Source organism: Giraffa tippelskirchi, chromosome 6, assembly GCF_054371585.1.
Source record: "Giraffa tippelskirchi isolate mGirTip1 chromosome 6, T2T-mGirTip1v1.2.pri, whole genome shotgun sequence".
Taxonomy (NCBI): domain Eukaryota; kingdom Metazoa; phylum Chordata; class Mammalia; order Artiodactyla; family Giraffidae; genus Giraffa; species Giraffa tippelskirchi.
The window spans coordinates 21,737,935-21,765,443 of record NC_137280.1 but is presented as its reverse complement, the minus strand read 5'-3'; the positions used below and the strand labels follow the sequence as shown (position 1 = coordinate 21,765,443).

The 27,509-nt window shown below is 37.7% G+C and overlaps 1 protein-coding gene across 25 annotated transcripts in view; it reads right to left on the bottom strand.

Moving 5' to 3' along the window:
• OXR1 (oxidation resistance 1) overlaps positions 1 to 27,509 on the bottom strand; it is a 492,548-nt gene that overhangs the window by 341,235 nt on the left and 123,804 nt on the right. For 3 of the 25 annotated variants that reach the window (XM_081500411.1, XM_081500396.1, XM_081500412.1), the window contains exon 1: positions 2,493 to 2,601. The exons of 19 other annotated variants lie outside the window; for them this stretch is intronic. In XM_081500411.1, the coding sequence (XP_081356537.1) occupies positions 2,493 to 2,503 (11 nt within the window). In that variant the 5' untranslated portion in view covers positions 2,504 to 2,601. Of the gene's footprint in view, positions 1 to 35; positions 92 to 2,492; positions 2,602 to 27,509 lie in introns of those variants that run through there. 3 more of the 25 variants (XM_081500397.1, XM_081500384.1, XM_081500413.1) reach the window with 3 other exon arrangements.

Sequence of the window (27,509 nt, the reverse complement as noted above, 5' to 3'; positions counted from 1 at the left end):
ACTGGGATGTTCTTGGAAGAGCTGCTGATACTCACCATGTGACCTCTGTCAAGCCAATCGATATGCCACTCAGCTCTTCCATGTTCCCTTCCTGCAAATGGAGGATAAGAAACAGCCTGCGACCTATCCAAGTGTGTGCTATTTTACAAAATGCTTTTTTTCCCCTCTTGTGTGGACATTTATTCTTTTCCCATAAATGAACGGATTAATAACACAATTTTCAATGGCTGCTGCATTGTGGTCTACGGCAAGGATACACTGTTTTTTTCTCAAAAACAAACCATCAACAAACAACAGAAGGGACGCTTAGCACCATTTCAAAAGATCAGACATTCTGTTATGAACAAAGGATCAGGAGATGACAGAGACATTACAAAAGAGAGAAGGACATGAAATATACAGAAAGATGGCATGAAGAGATGAACACATTTGTATATTTTCAAATGAATCTTGTGATATATATATATATACCGAGTAGTCCATTTACAAAATGGAATAAAACAGTAAAGATTACAAAATCCCAAATTTGTAATCACAGCCCCAAATGAACCTCCCCCCACTCACTGGTTTACTGTCTTTTCTTTTTACTTTTGTTGTAATCACATTCTGTAAGCTGCTATTCTTGTCAAAAATTAAAATTTAAGATGCCCTTTACGAAGCTGACCACTTGACACTGAGTGGACAGCTGGATGCCCCAGAGACGGCCTCAGCTAGTGACTCAGCCCGATCCACAAAGTCCTCTGCCTCTGTCCGTCCCTGGTCACTTCACGTCTAGGAGTGGTAAAGCCCCCTCTCACCACCACTGTCCCTCATCCCTGGAGGTTGCTGTGCTTTCCCTATGGCCCCCCTACATTCTGGTTACCCTTTGTAAATCATCCCTTTTTAAACTGAAGTCTCCTCAAAGTACACACTCTGAGTGTGCCACTATTTCTGGTTGGGTCCCTGACTATACATATTCCATAGGTATAAAGACACTATAATAGTACTATGAAATATGTAGGGTTTAGTCAGTACACAGCAGGGGAAGGAGAGGGTGGGTCAAACTGAGAGAGTAGTGCTGAAACATATACATTAGCATGTGTAAAACTGACAGCTAGTGGGATGTTGCTGTGTAACACAGGGAGCTCAGCCCAGTGCTTTGTGATGATCTAGAAGAGTGAGATGTGGGTGGGGTGGGAGAGGGGTTCAAGAGGGAGGGGACCTATGGCTGATTCATGTTTTTGTATGGCAAAAACCAATACAACATTGTAAAGCAATTATCCTCCAAGTAAAAATAAATTTTAAAAAGTAATACTGATGCTATATGGTAATAGTTGGAAATCCTAGTGGTTCCTGTTTACATCACAAAATTTGGTTGACATGGAAACAACTTTTTTTTTTTTCTGTAAACAGTGATAGATTTTGTAGATAACAGTTCTATGGATTATATTAGGGACAAAAAATTTGATAAATGAGTTCACTGGCCTCAAAGGCACATTTGAAATTTAATAAGACTATTAGGTGTTTTCTGATTATGTTTTAAACAATGAATTTCCTCCATCTCATGGAATAAAGTGAGAAAGAACTAGTTCCTGAGAGTAAAGACTATATAAAACATACTGTATTAACCCTTACTGAGATCTGAGTGATAAATCCACATTCTCTCTTATTTTCACAGATTGTCTTATTTGCACAATCATCTCATGTTTGTATAATAGCAGAGTTTCAATAGTGAACACTGTTGGAATACATACTATCTGATAGCTATCATGTTAGGCACATTATATAAATTACTGCACAATTTTCCAATAATCTTATGACATCTGTATTCTTCTTTTTTTTTTTTCAGATAAAGACACGCAGCTAGAAGTGAAACTTGACAGCTTGAAACACTATGTTAAGTGTGCATGCGTGCTCAGTTGCTTCAGTCATGTCCAATTCTTTGCAGCCCTATGAACTACAGCCCACCAGGCTCCTCTGTCCAAGGGACTCTCCAGGCAAGAATACTGGAGTGGGTTGCCATGCCCTCCTCCAGGGGATCTTCTCGATCCATGGATCCAGCCCATGTCTTTTACACCTCCTGCGTTGGCAGGAGGGTTCTTTACCACTAGCGCCACATGAGACGTCCCATGTTAAGTGTAAGACACCAAATATGATTCATTGGGCACACACAGAAATATATTTGATGCACAATATGCCTTTAGGTCTCTTTACAATACCCTTCCTGTGCATCAATCTTGTTTCTTTGTAATGCTAATCAACATTCTAAGTTAAGAGAAAATTCGATAAACCCTAAGGCCCCTTCCAGGTCTCACCACCTACAGACAACTAAGCCACCCGATAAATAAAATCTTCAAAAGCTATAACTTTCAGTTTAAATCTGGGGATAAGAAATGGCTAATTAAGTAGCCATTCACAACACTTCAAGTCTTTCTCAGGAATACAAGACAAAAACAGTTCATAATAACACACCAGTAATACATACTGAATTCTTGTATTTGCCGTGTACTCACTTTTTTTGCATTATCTCATTGAAAGTTCATAGTGACCTTAACAGTAGGTACAAATACTATCCTACTTAAGTAGTAATTAGAATCCTAATTCCTTATGTATTCTAAATATGCCTCATTGTTCAGTCACTGAGTCTTGTTCTATTCTCTGTGAGTCCATGGAATACAGCAAGCCAGGTTTCCCTGTCCTTAACTATTTCCTGGAGTTTGCTCTAACTCATGTCCATTGAGTCAATGATGCCATCTAACCATCTCATCTTCTCTTGCCCCCTTCTTCTCCTGCCCTCAATCATTCCCAGCATCAAGGTATTTTCCAATGAGTTGGCTCTTCACATTAGGTGGCCAAAGTACTGGAGCTTCAATTTCAGCATCAGTTCTTCCAGTGAATATTCAGGGTTGATTTCCTTTAGGATGGACTGGTTTGATCTCCTTGCAGTCCAAGGGACCCTCAAGAGTCTTCTCCAACACCACAGTTCAAAAGCATCAATTCTTCAGCACTCAGCCTTCTCTATGGTCAAACTCTCAAATTTATATATGACTACTGGAAAAACCGTAGCTTTGACTATATGGATGTCTGTTGGCAAAGTAATGTCTCTGCATTTTAATATGCTGTCTAGGTTTGTCATAGCTTTCCTTCCAAGGAATAAGCATCTTTTAATTTCATGCCTGTAGCCACTGTCCACTGTGATTTTGGAACCCAAGAAAATAAAATCTGTCACTGCTTCCACTTTTTCCCCATCTATTTGCCATGAAGTGATGGGACCAGATTCCATGATCTTAGTTTTCTGAATGTTTAGTTTTAAGCCAGTTTCTTCACTGTCCTCTTTCACCTTCATCAAGAGGCTCTTAAGTTCTTCTTTGCTTTCTGTCATTAGAGTAGTATCATCTGCGTATCTGAGGTTATTGGTATTTCTCCCAGCAATCTTGATTCCAGCTTGTCCTTCATCCAGCCCACCATTTTGTATGATGTACTCTGCATATAAGTTAAATAAACAGAGTGACAATATACAACCTTGACGTACTCCTTTCCTGATTTGAAATCAGTCTACTGTTCCACGTCCAGTTCTAACTGTTGCTTCTTGACCTGCATACAGATTTCTCAGGAGACAGGTAAAGTGTTCTAATATTTCCAACTCTTGAAGAATTTTCCACAGTTTGTTGTGATCCACACAGTCAAAGGCTTTAACATAGTCAATGAAGCAGAAGTAGATGTTTTTCCTGGAATTCCCTTGCTTTCTCTATGATCCAATGGATGTTGGCAATTTGATCTCTGGTTCCTCTGCCTTTTCTAAAATCAGCTTGAACATCTGGAGTTCTCTGTTCACGTATTGTTGAAGCCTAGCTGGAAGGATTTTGAGCATTACCTTGCTAGCATGTGATATGAGCACAATTGTGTGGTAGTTTGAACATTCTTTTGCATTGCCCTTCTTTGAGATTGGAATGAACACTGACCTTTTCCAATCCTGTGGCCACTGCTGAGTTTTCCAAATTTGCTGGTATATTGAGTGCAGCACTTTCACAGCATTATCTTTTAGGATTTGAAATAACTCAACTGGAATTTCACCACCTCCATTAGTTTTGTTCGTAGTGATGCTTCCTAAGGCCCCCTTGACGTCACACTCCAGGATGTCTGGCTCTAGTTGAGTGATCACACCATCGTGGTTATCTGGGTCATTAATGAAGACCATTTTTAAAATGATTAAACTGTGCCATTTTAAGCCAAACAACTTTTTCTTCTTTCAAAGAAATGACAATGGGTAGCCATGGTAATTGACTTAGAATTAGCACCCAATTAATTTTAAATTGTAGCTTCAAATTACAACATAGAAATCATAGTGCCTGAGTGACCTGATTTTGTGTGCTGTCAGTACCTTCAGGATCTGGCTTCAGCTCTTCTGATGACCTCTTCTCCTGAAGTCAAACTACGTTTGCAGGAATGTCACCCCACCACTCAGTCTTATCCTCAGGCCCATGCATGTTCTAATTCTCTTCTGCTTTCTCATCTTCATGCCTTTCATTTCTCAATTGTATTAAAACTCAGATAAAAGGTTATGGCCTCCAGTAAGTCACTCTCTTACCCCAGGGGTGTTTCTAAAATGTACTTAAATCAATCACAACACTTAGAGATTATATTATAATTAACTGATTATTTGTCTACAAGCTTTTTAAGAGAGGGGCCTGTATTCTGTTTACCTGGCAAAGTACTTGAGAGTTTCTCAGAATCTGTTGAGTGAGTGAAAGCCCAGGCAAGACTGTCCTAAGAGGACAGCATCAACAGTATGGAAAACTATCTGAAGATATACTGTGAGCCAGGTGCCAGGCTCTGTATAAATATGTATTCTCCAGAGACACACAATCTAGTTAGGTGAAAAAAAGGCAAAAAAACACCCCATGATATAATATATAAAATTACGTAAGTTTAAAATAATATTGGCTTGGTGACAAAAGAGCAAAAATTTCTTACTATTAAGGGTGAGAGTAATTACCATAATGTATCAAAGAAAGTGTTTTATAAAAAACTTAATTATGCAACTTTTTCCTATGCCAGAAATTATTCTCCAGAAGGAAGCAATATGATAAACATCTAGTCCTTTCTCTACATATGCATATTCTCTCTCACTCTCACCTTCTTGCTTTCACATGCATGTGTGCATGCCACACAAGCACACATGTATGCACACAAACACATATACACACAACACATGTATACACATAAACACACACTAAAAAACATTAAAAGCTTTTAAAATAACCAAAAGATAAAGGAAACTTTATCTTACATAAGGATTCTTATGTAGCCTACTCTCTAAATTAAAAAAGAAATTATCTTGGTTGCTAGAACTGAAATTTGAATATTGTCTTCTAGTCAACATCAGCTGTTAATTCAAACTACGGATAACATAATGATGCTTTCCCTTTTGGCAAAGCAGATTAATACCGATAAAAGATGTCAAAGCATTATTATAAGTAATAAGACAGATGGCAATAGATTTTAGGCCTGCAGAAAAGCCATAAAAATACACTGAATATTACAAGGAAGAGAGGTTTCAAAAATGGTGAAATGTAAATCATGGCTCCATTAAGACACTTGAACAGTGTGCCACTGTGGTGTCAAATGAAGGCAGCAGATTCTGAGAAGACATGTCACCTGTCACTTCAGATATTTGTTTACAATTCTAGGAGTTTATACTCCATTATGAAGGATGACTCAGATTAAATTCAGGCCATCATGCCTACAGTAATTAGTCTGCTAATTCTGCAGCACAGCTTTTGGCTTCTGCTCAGCAGTTGGCCTAAGGTTATAAACTGGACTATTTATTAAGCCTTATTAAGACTGCTGTCAGCTGTAATCATATTGCTCCTCCACACAAAACCTTCAGTGGCTCCCTGCTGCCTTCCTAATTAAGTCTATACTCCTTGTCTCGACATTTCAAAGTCCTTTACCATATGTTGCTAACCTTGCTTTCCAGTCTGTATTTTCACCACTCCAAAGGTTGTTCTGGTCTGGTCCAACTAAACTTCTTCTCCTTTCTCAAACACCCTTTCTGATGTCTATTCTTCACTCATGAGTTTCTGACTGGATTGCTCTTTCTGCTTCCCATCATTAACAGCCCATGCTGACCCATCCCTCTATGTGACCACAGTTTTACAAGCTTTCCTGATGTATCTCATTAAGTTCGTCTATTAAAGAAATTAAGTGATAAAAATGGAAAAAGTATCAAGTTTAAATGAGATAGATTTGATTCTGAATTCTAATTTTTTTTTCTACTTGCTGATGAGCTTAAGCAGGTTAAATGAGATTTCACATGTAATGATTCTGTTACAGTGTCTGGCACATGGTAGAAAATCTATATATACTGGTTTTCCTTTCCCTGATTTCTCCAATGCAACATAGTCTCTCCCCACCTTGAATTACATGACAGAAAATACTCCAACTGTGTCACTTGGTAGCTGTTTATGATCTCTTAGCACTTGTCACATAGGAAATATGTGCCTTGTCATCAATGACTAATCACTGATGGCACATTTACTAATGAAAACCCATCAATCCCAGAAAACAAAGTTCCAAATATCATAAATCAGTTCATTAAATTCAGAAATTTAACATAGCTCCTTAACTCCTTATTTAGAAAAAAAATATTATTGGTTAAGAAAAAAGCACTCTGCACTTCTAATGACGAAATAATTACAAGATATTCAACCAAAAGTAGATCCAGCATTAGCTATATTTTCATCCTACTTTGTTATTTACAATCAAACCACCGTGTGTGCAGTGAGAACTGGATTTGCTTTGAAAACTGGAAAACATCTAATTAAGAATATTTTTTAGATAGCACGAAGCTATCTAATAAAATAAAAATAAAATCTAATTGTTGACCCTTAAACAATATGTTAAAAACCTTTTCAGTGTTACTGAAAATTTGTCTTGATTATCTCTTATTCAATTTAACAATGTCTAATAATCCCTAACTGTGTCTGGGAGACCTGAAAAATTTTAAGAGATAAGAGCCTTAACAAGAAGGTCAGTAGACAGTGATATCTTTCTACAATTATTAGTCCATACATTAATAAATCACAATGAGTACTGGAAGAATGTTTAATTCTGAGATGAGTACAGCAGTATATCTGGGCTCAGGTACCTGCATGCACAGTGAGTACATGTTTTGGCGTAATATTAAATGGCTATGTATTCAAGAGCACTTTAGATCAAAGTCAAAGCCAAAGTCAAAAATTATCATACTAAAAACAGGCTTCAAGTATGATGAACATGATGGATCAGTAACAGCTCTTGAAAAATAAGGTATATACATTTAAAAAATGAAAGCAAAGCTAAGCCTTGTCTAAAACAATTTTCTTCTTTAGCTATTTGTCAAAAAATGTTCTAAGTCAGTTGTAGACAACCAAATGGATTCCCTAGCAAGCAGTGAAACATGTTATTTATCAAGATTTGCTTTCAGAATAATGCAAATTACCATCTTTCAACTGAATTTCTATAACATGTTGAGCATGAGTGTTCCCTTTATAGGACAATAAAAACAAATAAGATTATGAAAGATATAAATATACACATCATCATTCTGTACTGAAATATATATATACCTTTTTTAAAGAAAATGATTTATCTGATAATATAAATAATACACATTATAAAACTTTTAGAAAATTTAGGAAAATACTAAAATAAAAGAAAATCACCCCACTATATTTAAGTTCAATCTGCCAGTTAACCAACAAAAATAGAGGCTCACATTGCCTGACTTGATTATTAACATAATTCTATTTCAGGACAGAGTTGTAGGTCTAAAACTTCCTGACTCCTTGTGTACTTCACCTTGAAAATGATAATACAGGTTCAGGACTTTCTATGCCAGAGTAAATTAGGTTATGGAAATTGATAACAATACTTATGTAGGAATGGTTCACAGCCCAAAGGGCTGTAATTGTTTTAATTCTATAAGATGCACACTGTTATGTATGGTGACAATTTTTTTTTTTTTTTTATAAATTTATTTATTTTAGTTGGGGGCTAATTACTTTACAATATTGTAATAGTTTTTGCCATACATTGACATGAATCAGCCATGGGTTTACATGTGTTCCCCTTCCTGGACCCCCCACCCACCTCCCTCCCCATCCCATCCTTCTGGATCATCCCATTGCCCCGGCCCTGAGCCCTTGTCACATGCATCGAACATGGAATGGTGTTCTGTTTCACATATGATAATATACATGTTTCAATGCTATTCTCCCAGAACATCCCACCCTCACCTTCTCCCTCAGAGTCCATAAAATTGTTCCATGCATCTGTGTCTCTTATTCTGTCTTGCATATAGGGTTATCGTTACCATCTTTCAAATTCCATATATATGCATTAGTATACTGTATTGTTGTTTTTCTTTCTGGCTTACTTCACTCTGTATAATGGGCTCCAGTTTCATCCATCTCAGTAGAACCGATTCAAATGTATTTTTTTTAATGGCTGAGTAATATTCCATTGTGTATATGTACCACAGCTTCCTTATCCATTCGTCTGCTGATGGACATCTAGGTTGCTTCCATGTCCTGGCTATTGTAAACAGTGCTGCGATGAACATTGGGGTACACGTGTCTCTTTCAATTCTGGTTTCCTCGGTGTATATGCCCAGCAGTGGGATTGCTGGGTCATATGGCAGAAAAATAAACGACCCAATCAAAAAATGGGCCAAAGAACTAAACAGACATTTCTCCAAAGAAGACATACAGATGGCTAACAAACACATGAAAAGATGCTCAACATCACTCATTATTAGAGAAATGCAAATCAAAACCACAATGAGGTACCACTTCACACCAGTCAGAATGGCTGCTATCCAAAAGTCTACAAGCAATAAATGCTGGAGAGGGTGTGGAGAAAAGGGAACCCTCTTACACTGTTGGTGGGAATGCAAACTAGTACAGCCACTATGGAGAACAGTGTGGAGATTCCTTAAAAAACTGGGAATAGTATGGTGACAATTTTAAAGAAGTCTGGAAACTGTTTCCAACAGTGGATCTTAAATAGCTTTCATATTTACAGCTAGGTTTGAGAGGTGAGTTTGTAGCTCCCTTTTGGTCTCAGAAACACATTTCCTCCATCCAAGCATTTGAAGGATAGGTTGCCTTTTGGGATGCTGGGGAGTGATTTGTATGCTATTGGAGATGGCAGAGGAAATTTCCCGAGAGACACCCAACGCCTGGGACAGCCTGATACAGTCAAGAAAGAAAGTTGTAAAAAAAAAAAAAAAAACTAGATTCAAATGCTAGAGTTACTAGTATCTCAGAGGAACTATGAGAATGACCTACAAACAATAATTTTAGAAAAGGAACATTTTTGAGGGTTTACTATTAATATGTATTGAGAGTATACCAAGAAATTTATAAAAATTTTTAGAGTCAATCTTCACAATAATCCTATGAAGTAGGTTCTGCCTCTCTCTCTATTTTACTACTGAGAAACTGAGGACAAGAAAGTTAAAATATCACAGTGTTAATGAGCAGCAGTCACCACCAGATCCAAAGTGTTCAATCCTATACTCTTAGAGTAATAGGTAGAATGCAGGGCCTTTTGCAGCCCAGCACTTCTCCTGTTCTGAACATAATACAGGCCCTTGGGTGACAGTATCTAAGATGATATAGTTTAATCTAAAGGATCAAAGGCAGGCATAGCCTGAAGCCTTAGACCCTTGAGATGCCAGAAGCCACTGTTCTAAGACTCAAAGCGTTGTTCAGAAATCAGGGACCTTGGATAAGCATTCATATCATTGCATTACGGATATTTATAAAAAATTATGCCATCAATATATATTTACTACTGAGAACAAATCTATTGCATTAGGGACACAGGATAAAATAAAAAATAAGAAACTGTCTCCCGGAAACTTCACTGGGAGAAGCATCATCATCCATATGTCTCCCTCATGACACTGAAGGGTTCCTGAATGAACCAACTGTGACTTCCACATTTTCATACCCTTCATTGTGCCAATCATGTACCATAATGTGCCTATTATGTGGCAGTTGTATACTACACTGTGTCTTCATGGTATAGGGCATCATGGGCACCCAATGGATGAAAGCCAGCATGTTTACCCTGGTCCAAAGTGCCGTGCATGCTCTGGCCTTGTCTTGTGTCATCTCATTCTCCTCCCTCACTTCTTATCATTCTTTTTTTTTTTTTTTAACATCTATTTCTGCTTTATTGACTATTACTTTACAATATTGTAATAGTTTTTGCCATACATTGACATGAATCAGCCATGGGTTTACATGTGTTCCCCCTCCTGGACCCCCCACCCACCTCCCTCCCCATCCCATCCCTCTGGGTCATCCCATTGCCCCGGCCCTGAGCATTTGTTTCTTGAAGACATCGATACTTTCCCAACCCAGGAAGCCTGTCCACAGCAGCTTTCAGCTTAAGTTTAACTTTCATAGAGAAATCTTCTGCACACTAGGTCAGGTCAAAATTCCCTATAAACCAATCTCATCCCATAAGATAGTTTTCCTTCTCAAATGCTTACCTTGAATATAAATAAACACTTATTTATGTAACTAATTATAAGGACAAAAACATTTTAAGTCTTATTTGCTGCTATAATCTCAGCACCTAACATAGTTTCAGATAACTGGTAGGCCCTCAGTAAGTGGATGAATAAGCATTTCTGAACAAATAAATCCTTTCTGGATCATACATATAATCATTTAACCATTTCTGGAGGACCACAGATGCATTAAAATGGAGAAATACTGAGAAGCTTAGAATTTAGTACAAAATAAAGTTTTTACTCATTGGAAGAACTGATGCTAAAGCTGAAGCTACAATACTTTGATCACCTGATGCGAATAGCCAACTCATTGGAAAAGAACCTGATGCTGGGAAAAATTGAGGGCAGGAGGAGAAAGGGATGAAAAAGATGAGATGGTTGGATGGCATCATAGCATCAGTGGACTTGAGGTGAGCAAGCTCTGGGAGATGATGAAGGATAGGGAGCCCTGGCGTGCTGCAGTCCATGGGGACACAAGGAGTAAGACACGACTGAGCGACTGAACAACAACGATGAAGTTATTAGAAATGATTGCTCTTTTCTCTGAGACACTCATGTAAAGCTGGTTGTTGTACACATTCCATTACCTTCTTTTGCTGGTATTACCAATCAGTCATCCATGCAATGCTTTTATATTTTTTGAGTCATGTCCCATATCACATTATCCACATCTCAGGTTTCAAGTCAGAATTTTGATAACCTCTTTGCTGTGTCTGTAAACATTTGCATCTCGTCTTGGCTCAGCACCAATTTGCAGGAATTACCTTGGAATTAATTAAATGTTCTAAGAGGCCAAGGCTCCTTCTGAAGGTTCAGGGCTCATTTTCAAAGAAGGTTCTGGGTTGATTTTGTACTAATGAATTGATTTACTGAATAAAGAAAGAGTCATATCTTTCTTCTAAGGATGTCACTAACAGCCAACATCTACCATTATTCCAAACCAGCATCACTGGTCTCCACCCACTAAATACTAGTAGCAAACTCAAGTAATGTCAGTCAAAAATGTCTCCAAACAATTGCCCTGTGTCACCGGAGAGGTAAAACCATCCCTTGCTTGAGAACCATGACTCTAACTGATGTATTGCACAATCATGGATGCTGGGGTCACGGTCAATGGTACCTGGGGATGTTAGTGAAAGCTTCCCAAACAATATGATGTGATGCTAGAGTTGAGGTTTCAAGTGTGGGCAAGAATATATTCAGAAAGCCAAAATGAACCCTTTGCACGTGAGTAAATTTAACTGGAGATCTCAAAACTGGGAACATTCAAGGTCAGTACTAACCCTCCCTGGGCCAATCAACCCTCCAAACTGCACATGAACACTGCTCTCCCATGCTTTCCCTTCTCTACCATAACATGTTTTGTACACTCTGCGCTGCTGAAAGACATGTATTTACTCAATAATGGTACAGGTTCAATCACTAGCTATGTGATCTTGGGAAATCATTAAACTTTTGGGAGTTTCAGTGCCCATGTCTATAAAGTGAAGGTGTTCGATTAGTGTTTGACCTCCAGAGCCTCTTCAAATTAAATTCTTTGATAAATACTTCTTGTTTTTTACAGTAGTCTCTCTGCTCATTAAATTAGATACCCTTCATGTTATATTGATTTTCAGTGGGCACTAATCAAATAACAGTTTTAATAAGTTGGGTACTGAAAACTGACTAGAAGTGTATCCCCACTTTTCACGCCCCTCTGGGGAACACATTCAGATTCAAAGGAGAAATCATTCATCTTTAAGACAAATAGCAGCATTATTGCACTGACAGTGAATTTAACTCTCGGGACTGCATCATTTTCAAAGAGTTATAATCTTGTCATGTCACAGATGTACACATATTCATATTTATATGTACACACATTTTTTTTCAAAAATACTGAATGTTTCCACAAAGAAAGAGAGAGGGAAGAATTGAGTTCAATACATAAACCATGTTCTGTTTTTTTAAACAGACTTTTTTCTAGAGCAGTTTCAGGTTCACAGCAAAACTGACTGGGAAGTACAGAGAATTCCCATATACTCCTTGACCCCACAGATGCACAGCCTCTTTCACTATCAACATGCCCCACCAAAGTGGTACACTGGTTACAGCTGATGAGCCTACAATGACAATCATTATTATCCAAAGTCCATAGCTTGTCCTAAAAATCCTATGTGCTCTGTATATTCATCCCTCCCTTCTCCCTATCCCCTACCAACCACTGACATTTTTTTTTATTGACACCAATAGTTTTGCTTTTTCCAGAATGTCACAGTTAGAACCATACAGTATGTAGCCATTTCAGATTGGCTTCTTTCATTGAGTGATTTGCATTTAACTTTCCTCCATGATTTTCCATGATGTGATAACTTATTTCTTTTTAGTGCTGTATAATATTCCACTGGTTAGATGTATCCCTGTTTACCTGTTCACTTATTGAATACATTTTGGCAAGTTACGTCTTTGACAAGCTTTGGCAATTATGAATAAAGCTGCTACAAACATCATGTGCAGGTTTTGTATGAACATAGTCAAACAATTTTTAAAATGTGGATTTATGTATGTGAATACATACATAAACCACTACTAATACTACTGCATAACAAATCACCCTGAAAGGTAGTAGCTAAAAACAACCACCCATTTAACTCATGATTCTCTGGATAAGCAATCTTGACTGGACTCATCTGGCTGGTTCTTTTTTCTCAACTGCCCTCCTTCACTGCCATCAGGAGCAACTTGGCATTGATCTGTTTTGTACTCTCTCACGTCTCTGTGACTATGGCTGGGTCAAGGGGGCTGACTCAGCTCCAAACTATGTTCTCTCACCCGCCAGCAGGTTAGCATCTAATTGTACACATGATATCTGGGTTGGCTTCCTAGAGGGTGGAAGCATGCAAAGGGCTCTTGCAGGCTAGGCTCTGAATGTGCATAGTGTCAATTCTTCAGGATTCTGTTGGCTGAAGCAAGTCACAGGGCCTACTCAGATTCAAGGGAAGGGGAAACAAACCTCACTTCTCGATGGGAAAAGCTGAAAGGTCACTTTGTACAGGGCATAAACATAGGAAAATGTGAAGAATTGTGCCATTGTTTTGCAATCTGCTACATCTGGGTTATTAGACTAGCAGGACAACATCATGGTTTAAATTTTGAACTCTGGAAGTCAGCCACCGAAACTCAGAACTTTCTTTGTCATTCACTAGCTGAGCAGTAATGACCTCTTTAACCTGAAATCATCTTACTTGTAAAATTGGCATAATAATGGTAACTACCTTATAGTGTTATTAGGAGTGTAAGCATACTGCCCGGCACACAAAGCATTCATGATGGCTTTCCATTGCTACTATTCTACTAGCATCACGGGGACTTGGTGCTGGTGCTTAGTCGCTCAGTCGTGTCCGACTCTTTGCCATCCCATGGACTGTTTCCTGCCAACTCCTCTGTCCATGGATTCTCCAGGCAAGAATATTGGAGTGGGTTGCCATTTCCTTCTCCTGACTTTACCTCACTATTAAAAAAAAAATTATTGCCCAGTTTGAGAAAATGAGATAAACTCCCCTTCTTCCTCACATCATTCATTGTTAAGTCACTTCTTTAAATCATGGTTCTGAGGATACAGAAAGATCATGAAGCTATTTTTGGTTAGTTTTTACTTTTGTGCTAATTAATGGCTTTTTTCCTATCTTTCTCGACAAGAACAGAAGTAATCATCAAAATTTTCATTTGCTGGATAGTTTCAACTAAAACAACTTTTAAAACTTAATTTTCCATCTGTCTTTAATTTTTCATTTTCTTAAATGTACTATTCACTTGAATACATGGTAACACGTTGAAATTTTTGAGTAGTAGCTACTAAGCCATGTAAATTGAATTATAAAGTAAAAAGGATCATTTAATCCTCCAAAATACATACCTACTTGTATATATCTGTCATTTGTCCATTCAGCAGGATCATACCTTTGAGCATGTTTTATTTACATATCAAAATTACATATTCTATCTCTAATTGTGCTTCATAATGGAACCTTATTACGAAGCCATTTTCATTGCAGACATTTGCTTTTGTGATGCAACAAATTTAAAACCTGTTTATTTTCCTAATCCAAATTGGATGTTATAACTCAGTATTTCAGTCACTCAAGTAATTGGCCAACTCTGGCTACTAAATTATAATATAAGATCAATTTATGTTAATTTTTAAAAGGTTTTAAAAACTCTGTTTAATATTTTACTATTCTTGGAAAAAAAAGAAACTGATTTGAAAGGAATATTTTTGTTAATGTTGGAGAAATGCTGGGATTCTTTCAGTCCAAAATGTTCATGCTATGTCATTCTTTCATTTGTTTAAAAATTTATGGTGTTATTCAAAGTAAAACTTATATATATAAATGTTTTCTAAATATAACAGTATATAGAATATCAAAATGATGCTAAGTTAGAATATAATATAATCAAGAATTCAAGACTAAGGAAAACTGAAGCATACCCTCTTCTGGGGGTATTTTTAAGAAGGCAGCCATAAAACCACAAGAATAAAACCCAGAATTGAAACAGATAGCTCTGGTATACATATACAGAAAGTGCTGCTATTCAATGGGAACATGATTTCCAGTTATTCAAATGAAACTTCCTTTACAACAAGAAGATTTGGCATTTAAGTAGTTAAGAGCATCTTCTAGGCGCACTTTGGTGGTGACACAAAGGAAAAGTAGGTAATATTCCTGACTGAAGAATGTTGGAGTATGCTTAAGAATACAAGGCATATGGATATTAATGATGTAAGAATATACACAGAGAGCACACATATGAATGATCATTAAAATAGTGAAAGATATGCAACTACTAAAAGACAGTTTTTTAAATCAAAGTAGTCAGAAAGCTAATAATCAAGAATTTATTTTGTAAAAATAGTGAGTCTTAAAAGGGCAAAACACAGAATAGGAGAAAAATGAAAGTAAGTTAGGGAAGTTGACAAAAATAGAACTGAATGAAGACAACTCCTATCATTGCTTTACATAGCTGTCTGGTGATGAATTTTCTTACCAGACACAAGGAGACTTGAAATAAGGAAAAATACACTAAGATTGTCTATAGAACTCTATTTTATTGCTGAGGTAGCAAAGCACAGGAATTAAGAGTTTGAAATCTGGAATCAGACTGTCTGGATCCAAACCTGATTCTGTCACTCATGGGTCAGGTGGCCCTGGGCAAGTTCCTTGGCTACGTGCCTCAGTCTCCTCATTTGTAAAACAAGGAAAACAGCACCTGCTTGTATGTTGGATTGTACCACAGCCACTGGGTTAGGGTAGGAACTACATTTCCCAGAACTCCTCCCCTTGTACGTTTCTGGGTTATTCTCATCAAAAGAAAACTTGTAGGAGATATGTAGAGTGGAAATGAAGTAGTGATCATTTAATCTCTGGATGGCTTGTAGTCAGATGTGATGATGGACAGATGCAGAGATACCTGATGGTTTTCAGTCTGTCCTAACTTTCTCCCACTGCCCCGTTAGCAGTTCTTCCTGGCTTGTCATGCTGCTGACCAAGAACAGGACTCAGGGCTGCCAGCAGACACTTGACTGAGGACCCACCAAAGCAGAAGTTACCAAAAACACCAAGCTTCTCTCTCTGAGCTCCCCTTCGTGTTGTCATTTCAGTGTCTGGATGTACCTGGATTCTCATATTGATCGGCATGCAAATAGTAAACCATGTGTAAAGGAAATTAACTCTCATGCTTACAACTGTCATAGTTGGAAAGTGGGTCTAATATTGTTCTCTCCCCACTAGTTTCTGTCTTAATAAATTCTATTAAAAATTGTACTGTGGCCTGACGATCTCATATCTTACTAGAGATTCTGAGAGGTTCTGTTCTACAGAAACACCATTGTAACTGCTCGTTGTTCATATTTCGTGGGCAATAGAAGCTACAAGTGACATGAAAACAGTAACATTTTGACTCAGTGGAAAAATTCTGGAGTTTTGGTAACTAGAAAAATCTGTATGTGACCCCTGACTTTCTGCCCTCCTGTGTGACTTTGAGCGAAGTTCTTAACATGCTTGATCCTAATTTGCCTCAAAAATAAAATGGAAATAATACCACTCTCAAAGAACTTTCATAGAGGCTTATGAAATAACACAATAATATTTGGACAATGGCTGGTATATTGTTAAACACTTAGTATATGTTTGACCAGTATTATTATTTATTTTCTAGATCTCAAGGCCTAAGAAATAAAAAATGCACAAAAAGAAAATTTTAAACTCTCTGGATTTGTCCTTGTGAAAAATACTACCAGTGTTCCATGATTCCCATACATAAGACTTGTTGATTTCCTAACTATACTCATGAAATAAGTTAAAGTTAACGTATTGTAAAAATGGTGAATATCTTCTTTGAAATGAAGTGCCTATTTTTCAAGATAATATGAAAAATAGGCACTTCATTTACAGAGGATCAAATTAGGGATAATGTATACTTTCTAGCATGTTGAGAGAAAACACACAGATGGCATGCCAAGTCATTAAACTAGCAGACATGTTTGACCATAGACCTTTTAGCATATCTGAAAATTCTGACAATGAACATATTAGAAAAAAAGAATAGAAAGTTAAGTAATGAAGGTTCTGGTTGTATTTCCACTTCAAAGTTCAGTTCAATTCAGTCACTCAGTCGTGTCCGACTCTTTGCAACCCTATGAATCGCAGCACGCCAGGCCTCCCTGTCCATCACCAGCTCCCGGGGTCTACCCAAACCCATGTCCATCGAGTCAGTGATGCCATCCAACCATCTCATCCTCTTTCATCCCCTTCTCCTTCCACCCCCAATCGTACCCAGCATTAGGGTCTTTTCCAATGAGTCAACTCTTCGCATGAGGTGGCCAAAGTATTGGAGTTTCAGCTTCAACATCAGTCCTTCCAATGAACACCTAGGATTGATCTCCTTTAGGATGAACTGGTTGGATCTCCTTGCAGTCCAAGGGACTCTCAAGAGTCTTCTCCAACACCACAGTTCAAAAGCATCAATTCTTCGGCGCTCAGCTTTCTTCACCGTCCAACTCTCACATCCATACATGATCCCTGGAAAAACCATAGGCTTGACTAGACGGACCTTTGTTGGCAAAGTAATGTCTCTGCTTTTAAATATGCCATCTAGGTTGGTCATTACCTTCCTTCCAAGGAGTAAGCGTCTTTTAATTTCATGGCTGCAATCACCATCAGCAGTGATTTTGGAGCCCAAAAAATAAAGTCTGACACTGTTTCCACTGTTTCCCCATCTAAAGTTAGGTATGCACTTAATATAAAAAACTACTCTGACTCCTTTAGTCATGAATGCCTAGGAAAGTGAAAGTGTTAGTCGCTCATTCATGTCCAACTCTTTGCAAGCCCATAGACTGTAGCTCACCAGGCTTCTCTGTCCATGGAATTTTCCAGGCAAGAATACCAGAGCAGGTTGCCATTTCCTCTTTCAGGGGATCTTCCTGACACCAAGATCAATCCTGCATTGGCAGGTGGATTCTTTACCACTAACGCCCCCTGGGTACATATAATATAAATGTGTTAAAATCTATCTCTTATTTCACAGCAGGGTAACACTCAACCTTTCCTGAACTAACATAAAATCATAACAGGCATGTCCTACCTGGGATAGAGAAAAGTATAAGTAACTGCAAGAGTTACAAAGAGGGTCATGATTCATTAATTTTATTATTCCTCTCTGCTATATTACACAGGGGTTGGCAATTACCCCCACACACACTAGCAAAGTAATGCTCAAAATTCTCCAAGCCAGGCTTCAACAGTACGTGAACTGTGACCTTCCAGATGTTCAAGCTGGATTTAGAAAAGGCAGAGGAACCAGAGATCGAATTGCCAACATTCACTGGATCATCAAAAAAGCAAGAGAGTTCCAGAAAAACATCTATTTCGGCTTTATTGACTATGCTAAAGCCTTTGACTGTGTGGATCACAATGAACTGTGGAAAATTCTTAAAGAGATGGGAATACCAGACCACCTCACCTGCCTCTTGAGAAATCTGTATGCAGATCAGGAAGCAACAGTTAGAACTGGACATGGAACAACAGACTGGCTCCAAATTGGGAAAAGAGTACATCAAGACTGTATTTTGTCACTCTTTTTATTTAACTTATATGCAGAGTACATCATGAGAAATGCTGGAATGGATGAAGGACATGCTGGAATCAAGATTGCTAGGAGAAATATCAATAACCTTAGATATGCAGATGACACCACCCTTATGGCAGAAAGTGAAGAAGAACTAAAGAGCCTCTTGATGAAAGTGAAAGAGGAGAGTGAAAAAGTTGGCTCAAAACTCAACATTCAGAAAAGTAACATCATGGCATCTGGTCCTATCACTTCATGGAAAATAGATGGAGAAACAATGGAAACAGTGACAGACTTTATTTTGGGGGGGTCCAAAATCGCTGTAGATGGTGATTGCAGCCATGAAATTAAGACCCTTGCTCCTTGGAAGAAAAGTTACGACCAACCTAGACAGCATATTAAAAAGCAGAGACACTACTTTGCCAAAAAAGGTCCATCTAGTCAAAGCTATGGTTTTTCCAGTAGTCATGTATGGATGTGAGAATGGGACTATAAAGAAAGCTGAGCACCAAAGAATTGATGCCTTTGAACTGTGGTGTTGGAGAAGACTCTTGACAATCTCTTGGACAGCAAGGAGATCCAACCAGTCCATCCTAAAGAAAATCAGTCCTGAATATTCATTGGAAAGACTGATGTTGAAGCTGAAACTCCAATACTTTGGCCACCTGATGCGAAGAACTGACTCATTTGAAAAGACCCTGATGCTGGGAAAGATTGAAAGCAGGAGAAGGGGACAGAGGATGAGATTGTTGGATGGCATCACCGACTCAATGGACATGAGTTTGAGTAAGCTCCAGGAGTTGGTGATGGACAGGTAAGCCTGTCATGCTGCAGTCCATGGGGTTACAAAGAGCCGGACACGACTTAGCGACTGAACTGAGCTGAACTGGCAATTACCTACTCATATCACTATATACACAGTTCCACTATTTAGTGTTTCATACCTAAATTATGTAAAACACTGTATATATTTTTACTCCTAAGAAGAAATTGTATTATTTCATTTTTATTCCATTTTAATTGGGTTATTTTCCTCCTTCCTGAATCCAGTGAAATCCTAGCATGAGAAGAAAAATAGGGCTTCTAATCTGGGTGTCTAAGTACAAGCCCTCAGAAAAGCTTCTTTTGGGACACTGAAATGTTAGTTTAAATAATGCTTTTTAATTAATCACATCTATGGCTATAGCACTCTTTTTTGAATTATGAGTTTAAAGAATAATACACTGGATAGGGTAGATAGCATCAGATTATAAAGCCCATGAAGGGTTATAACAGCTCATTTTCATTCCAATTGTTCCCAGGAAGGTAAACAGCTGAGAGCTTAGATGAAATAATGATGATAAAATGCTAGAATTTCTATTTTTGCAGCTGTATCCCTGAATACAATAAAACTATAGAGCTAGGGTATTTTATATACTAAGCCATTTCTATCATCTTTATTCATTTAATTTACACACAAACAGAATGATGCACTTACATAATTATGAAATTAGTTTATCCATGTCAGAGATGGAGAAACTGACTCAGGATTATTTAGGAGGCTTAAAATCTAATTGGCAGTCCCTTCTACTTAAATTTCAAAACATTTTAGTACTTTCAAGTGGTCTTTGGGGCATCAAAATCATTATGGCAGGTGAAAATAAACAATGACAATAGAGACAGACATTAAATATTCAGTATTTCAATTTGGATGAGACTAGTTAATGGTGGTGGGGGAAGGTTAAATTGAAATTTTAGAGAAAATGAGAAAAAAACTCTGGATGTGCATGTACGAGGAATATTTTTAGAGAACAATAAGAACAAGTAAGGTAGGGGTGTTTCAGCAAAGAAAAGAAGCTACGCTCACACTCATATCTATGTTACAACTCAATAACAACAAAAATCAATTTAAAAATAGGCAGAGAAACAAAATAGGCATCCCCCCTTCCCCCAAAAAAGACATCCAAACAGCCAATGGATACATGAAAAGGTACTCAGCATCACTAATTATCAGGGAAATGCAGATCAAAACCAAAATGAGATATCATTTCAGACCTGTGAGAATGGCAATCATCAAGAAGACAAGAGATAAGGAAGTGTTGGCGAGGACGTGGATAAAGGGGACACTTCTGCCTGGCTGATGGTACTGTAAACCGGTTTAGCCACCATGGGGAACAAACAGTAGGATGGTTCCTCAAAAAATTAAAAACAGAATTACCTTATAATCCAGCCATCCATTATCCAAAGGAAGTGAAAACAGGCTTCTGAGGAGACATATGCACCCTCCTGCTTATTTATAATTTACTTTTCTGATAGTGATAAAGCTGACTCTAGTTATTTGCAATTTACATATATATGTACACATATAAAGTAATTTCAGAATTGCTACTAAGTACTCCTGAGAGAAACAAACTTGCCAATTAGAATATAATGTTCATGCACAGTTCTTTTTTTGTCTCCAGCTTTATAGTTTCCAGTCAAAATATATTTTCTAATTATTTTAGATAAACTACTTTTTCCCCACTATGATAAATAATTAAGGTTATGTCATACATCTGCAACATCTGTAAGTTAGATTTGTTTTTTCAGTCTGTATTCTATGCCCTAGAATCACCCAATATTGTGTTTGATCTTTTAAACAATGTATTTACACACACTGAATTTAACATTTGTGATACATTTCTATGGACTATGATTAATACATAGTGTCCTATATCTATCACCAGACTAGTACACGAACAGTTTCATCAGAATTTCCTTGTGTACTCCCTTTTATTCAACCACTGTCACTTCCTCAAAATCCTGACAATCACTGATCTGTTCTCCAACCTATACCTTTGCTATAATGCCAAAGAAATGGAATCACACTATATGTAGCTTCTTCAGTCTAAGCTTCTTTAACTTAACAAACTATAATTACAATGTATCCATGGTGTTGCTAGCATCAATAGTTCCTTCCTTTTTACTGCTGAATTGTAGTATTCCATTGTATGACTAGATGACATTGGTTTATCTGTTAATCAGTTGATGGATAATCAAGTTGTTTCTGATTTTAGGTGATTATGAATATAGTTATTATAAAAACCTTCATACAGATATCTCTGTGAATATTAGTTTTAATTACATTTGAGTAATTATCTAGGAGTGGGGTTGTTGGGTCATATATCAAGTATATAATTAATTTCTGTAAGAAACTGCTTTATTTTATATCTTTTTTTTTGCCATTCCAAAAAGTATGTAGCAGTAAATATATTCCTTAAGAATGTCCTCTAATTTTAAACGTTTTATTTTCAAAGTGAGCAACATGTCATGATATATGGGTGGCTGTGTGTCAATTGTTTAGAAATACATCTCTTCCACTCTCAACTCTCAGAATAAAATATTGTGTCTCAAATGCCCAGTCAGTGGTTATTTAATCATCTAATGGATTGTAAATCTTTAGAATAACATGGTCTGCTTTTTTAGATAGAGATTCCATTAAAAATTCACTCTAATTCATGACTGGTACTGGCATCTACTGTTATTCAAGTCCTGAGATCTCACTTGGCAAAAGAGCATGATGAGGGTCCACTGCCATCTATGAGTGATGCACAAAGGTGAGCAGCCATTGCCCTTAGTTCTTTTCAATGTCCTCCAGTTCTGCTGCTAGTGTGTCATGCTTGCGTAAGGAAATCCTTGGTGAAGCTGGCACCATGTAACCATTTCTGCTGATGCCACCCTATCTCTGGGGAGGTGCTAAGGGGGGGACAGGATAAGGGGGCCCTTACCCTCAATCTTTGAGCACTGTTTCTGGATTATAGATTTGCAGGTGACATTTTCCTTCTCTAACATTTTCTATCTTTAAAATTTTTCTCTTTTGTAGATGTATTGATTCAGCCATCAGAAATAAATCAGCATTTGGAAGAACACTAAAAAAGAAATAAAATAATCAGGGATTTTAAAATTTTGAGTTTGTAGATCTCAAAAGAATACACAAATACATTTCTGCTTCACAAGAAATTAGACTATGGTAAAGAATATTTATATGCAGAGTACATCATGAGAAATGCTGGGCTGGAAGAAACACAAGCTGGAATCAAGATTGCCGGGAGAAATATCAATAACCTCAGATATGCAGATGACACCACCTTTATGGCAGAAAGTGAAGAAGAACTAAAGAGCCTCTTGATGAAAGTGAAAGAGGAGAGTGAAAAAGTTGGCTTAAAGCTCAATGTTCAAAAAACTAAGATCATGGCATCTGGTCCCATCACTTCATAGGAAATAGATGGGGAAACAGTGGCAACAGTGTCAGACTTTATTTTTTTGGGCTCCAAAATCACTGCTGATGGTGATTGAAGCCATGAAATTAAAAGACGCTTACTCCTTGGAAGGAAGGTTATGGCCAACCTAGATAGCATATTGAAAAGCAGAGACATTACTTTGCCAACAAAGGTCCGTCTAGTCAAGCCTATGGTTTTTCCAGTGGTCATGTATGGATGTGAGAGTTGGACGGTGAAGAAAGCTGAGCACCAAAGAATTGATGCTTTTGAACTGTGGTGTTGGAGAAGACTCTTGCGAGTCCCTTGGACTTCAAGGAGATCCAACCAGTCCATCCTAAAGGAGATCAATCCTGGGTGTTCATTGGAAGGACTGATGTTGAAGCTGAAACTCCAATACTTTGGCCACCTCATGCGAAGAGTTGACTCATTGGAAAAGACCCTAATGCTGGGAAGGATTGGGGGCAGGAGGAGAAGGGGACGACAGAGGATGAGATGGTTGGATGGCATCACTGACTCGATGGACATGGGTTTGTGTAAACTCCGGGAGTTGGTGATGGACAGGGAGGCCTGGTGTGCTGTGAGTCATGAGGTCGCAAAGAGTCGGACATGACTGAACGACTGAACTGAACTGAACTGAAAGAATATTTGTTGTGATATATGAAAATCTCAAGTGACATAGACTTGAAATTTCATTTCAAATAGAGCACATGTTTTTATTTGTTACATCTCAGTATTCATTACTCAAAAAATATTTTAAAGAAGGAACACATTTTCCCTTATGACTCAAGTCTTGGTCATGGAACACTGGCATCATTTTAGTGAAAAAGTTTATTATTTATTTGTACTACCATATGCATAGCACCATCTACTAGTGCTACTAGTAAACTCTCACTAATGCATACTCTAAATTTCACTTTGGATATTAACCTCAGCAGAATAAGATATAGAGTAAAATGTTATGATATTTTTTCATCAAATATAATATTTGTATCTTTAAAAACTTTTTCTTAGGGAAATTTAAAATATATACAAGAGTAGAGTATAATGTAACTTACTTACAATTCAACATTTTTCAGCTCCTTACATATCTTTTAGTTACCAACTCATGGCCAATCTTGCTTTTTCTATACCTCCATTCATTTTGCTCAACACCCATTATTTTGAAACAAATCTCAGAATTTATAACATTTAAATTTCTACATTGTTTTCAAAGGCAAACCCAGTAAGAGATTAATGGCAAACATAAGCAAAATGTTTCCTTCAGTTTAATGACACTTATTTAAAAAAAAATCATAGGTACAAACTTGCCAATCTCCTACAAAGCATATTTTTAGGGGCTCCAAGAGGTCAAATGACCACAAAACTGATCATTTAGTCCTAACTACTGCTTAGTAGTGACTTAGAGGCATCCTGCAGCATTAATGCATTCTCTCTAGCTCTTGACAAAAATACACATCAGTTGCCCTGAAGGGGAAGTATTATGAGGCAGTCCATTAACCAATCAGTTTTTGAGCTAGACAGATGATAAGTACCCTCAATGAGATAAAGCAAAAATGGGAAATAACCATCATGAGACAAAGATAAAAGGGAACACTGTAGCTTCTCTAAGGAGGAGGAAACAAAAGAGGCAGAGGGTACCAGTAGGAAAGTCAAAGATATCAAAAACCACTTTTGCCAACTTTACAATTTTGTCTATGTTCCTCTTGATTTTCAGTCAACAAAGAAGAGAACAATCGTGAAGAATCTGAATGAGTCACTCTTAGGTAGAGCTACTAAATCTGCTTGAAGAGGATTAGTCATAGAAATTTCTTGAATGATTCACGTAAGACCAAACTGTATTGGAGAGTTTAGTGTATGATTCTATCGGGACAATCAATACATATTGACTTACAGAAGATTTGGGAATTCTGCAAAAGAAAGTAAAAGCAATTTTATTTCTATTATCAGTAGCAAATTAACCATTTGTTTTTCAAAGGTAAACTCTTCTGCTGAATTATTTATTCTGCATTTGATTCTAATGGTAAAAAATTTCTGTAGAAGAGAAACATCAATATACAGCATATGCAATGATTATGAGCTACACAACTAGAGCCAGACTTGTTCATTTGCTCAGTTGTGTCCAACTCTTTGTGACTCCATGGACTGCAGCACGCCAGGTTTCCCTGTCCTTCACCATCTCCCAGAGTTTTCTCAAACTCATGTCCATTGAGTCCATGATGCCATCCAACTGTCTCATCCCCTGTTGCCCCCTTCTCCTCTTGCCTTCAATCTTTCCCAGCATCAGGGTCTTTCCCAAAGAATCAGCTCTTCACATCAGGTGGCCAAAATATTTGAGCTTCAGCTTCAGCATCAGTCCAAACTTCCTGGGTGTAAAGACCTGCCCTGACACTAACTTGCAGTGTGACCTTGGAAAAACTGCTTAACTTTTCTATATCTCAGTACCTTCATGTATAAGAAGGGGAATAATAACAGTTATTGTCTCTTGGGGCTGTTATGAGGGATTAACTGAATTAATATATGGAAAATGTTATAATAGTGCTTAAGTCAAAGTCACTCAGTTGTGTCCGACTCTTTGCGACCCCATGGACTGTCACCCACCAGTCTCTTCTGTCCATGGAATTCTCTAGGCAAGAATACTGGAGTTGGTAGCTGTTCCCTTCTCCAGGGTATCTTCCTGAACCAGGGATTGAACCCAGGTCTCTAGCATTGCAGGCGGATTCTTTACCGTCTGAGCCACCTGGGCAACTAGTAAACACTACGTAAGTGTGACTGCTCCCCGCCCCACTCCTCACCCCTAGGATGTACGTTCCAGGAAGGCTAGTATTTTTTGTTCATCACTGTATCCATAGTGCCTAGTGCCTAGTACTAACACAAAACAGGCACTAATTAACATTTGTTGAATATATAAGTACATAAAACTTTAGTTATCTTATTATAGGGGAAATTTTAAACATGAATGTGTACTATTTACTATGACATTAGAGAATAAACAATCCTACTAAAGTAAAAATTCTAATTAACTATTAATCATGAAGGAAAAAATTACAGATTCTGTGACTACTACTTATATTCATGATGGATAAATTTGAACACCAAGAGCAAATGAAGCTAATCCATATCCAAAAGGCAGTGATGTCTCAGAGATTTGTTCTTCTACTTAATATCTGAAGGCATATCTCACCAATAGTATTAGTCTTTTTGAGGCTGAAATTTTATTTCTTTTCACAAGATACAGTTTTGATATCTGGTCTACATTAGAAAGATAACTGGGAAATGGGAATTAACTAGCCTCTCACAAGCTTACTAATAAGCGTATGGATCATTCAATGAATTATTCAACAATGATTAAAAGTATCAATTAAAAAATGTATCTAGGCGCTATAGACATAGGCAGCCCAGAACTGTTAAGGAGATAATATTTAGTTAAATAATTTGCTTTATTATGAGAAAATACAGCCAAATATGGAGATGCTTTACACTGGCATTATATGGAATACTTCACGGAATTGAACTTTTCAAAAACCTAAACTTACCGCTCTTATACAGGGGTTTCCCTGTGGTAAAGAATCCACCTGCAATGCAGGAGACATGGTTCAATCCCTTGGTGGGGAAGATCCCTTGGAGAAGTAAATGGCAATGCACTCCAGTATTCTTGCCTGGGAAACCCCATAGACAGAGGAGGCTGTTTGGCTACAGTCAACGGGGTTGTAAAACAGTCAGACACTACTTAATGACTAAACAACAACAACCCCTCTAATATAGTGTTCAAATATTTTCATGAGCATTTTCCCAAAATGATTCTAATTCTTTCTTGCTTTTTTGCCCAGAACAGGCATTGTATGATTAATTTTTATGATGGATAATTTAACATTTTTGTAATGACTTAGGGTTATCATTGCCAAAATTAATTATTGCTCCGTGTTGTAACACAGGAAAGACCTCGGAAGTTTTTGAGGTTTGGAAAGATGTTTGTCTTGTGAAAGGCTCTGGAATACTATGATTCTTCATTTCTTATTAAAAGGGTGACAGTAAAGACAGGGGTCTACACTGAACATTCACTTTGCCACTGAATTCTGATTTTCTATCAAGGCCATTAAATAATCACTCTCATCCCTCAGGAGCTTCAAGGGGACCCCAGGAAGAAATTCTGAAGTGAGAGAGAACAGAAGGGTTTTGTTGGGCAAAATAAATTCTACTGCATCCTAAGGAATTCTTTACTAGCTGAGCCACCAGGGAAACCCAAGAATACTGGAGTGGGTAGCCTATTGCTTCTCCAGGGGATCTTCCCGACCCAGGAATTGAACGGGGGTCTCCTGTATTGCAGGCAGATCCTTTAACAACTGAGCCACCAGGGAAGCCCTTCCCCCAGTAGGGCAAGGGTTTAAACAGCTACAGCCAATCATCGCTTTGCTTTTGCATCTTCTCTAAGATCCTTGCCCATAGCTCCTGTCGGTGGAGTGCCCCTAACCACTTTTCTGCATGACACTGTTCCACTGTGATGCACTATATGCTCAAACTCTTGAAAAAAAGTTTAATGTGCCTCAGTTCACCTTCTAACAATAGGCACTGATGAACCTTAAGGTGCAGGAAAGTAAAATAGTGGAATTTCTTAGATGCTG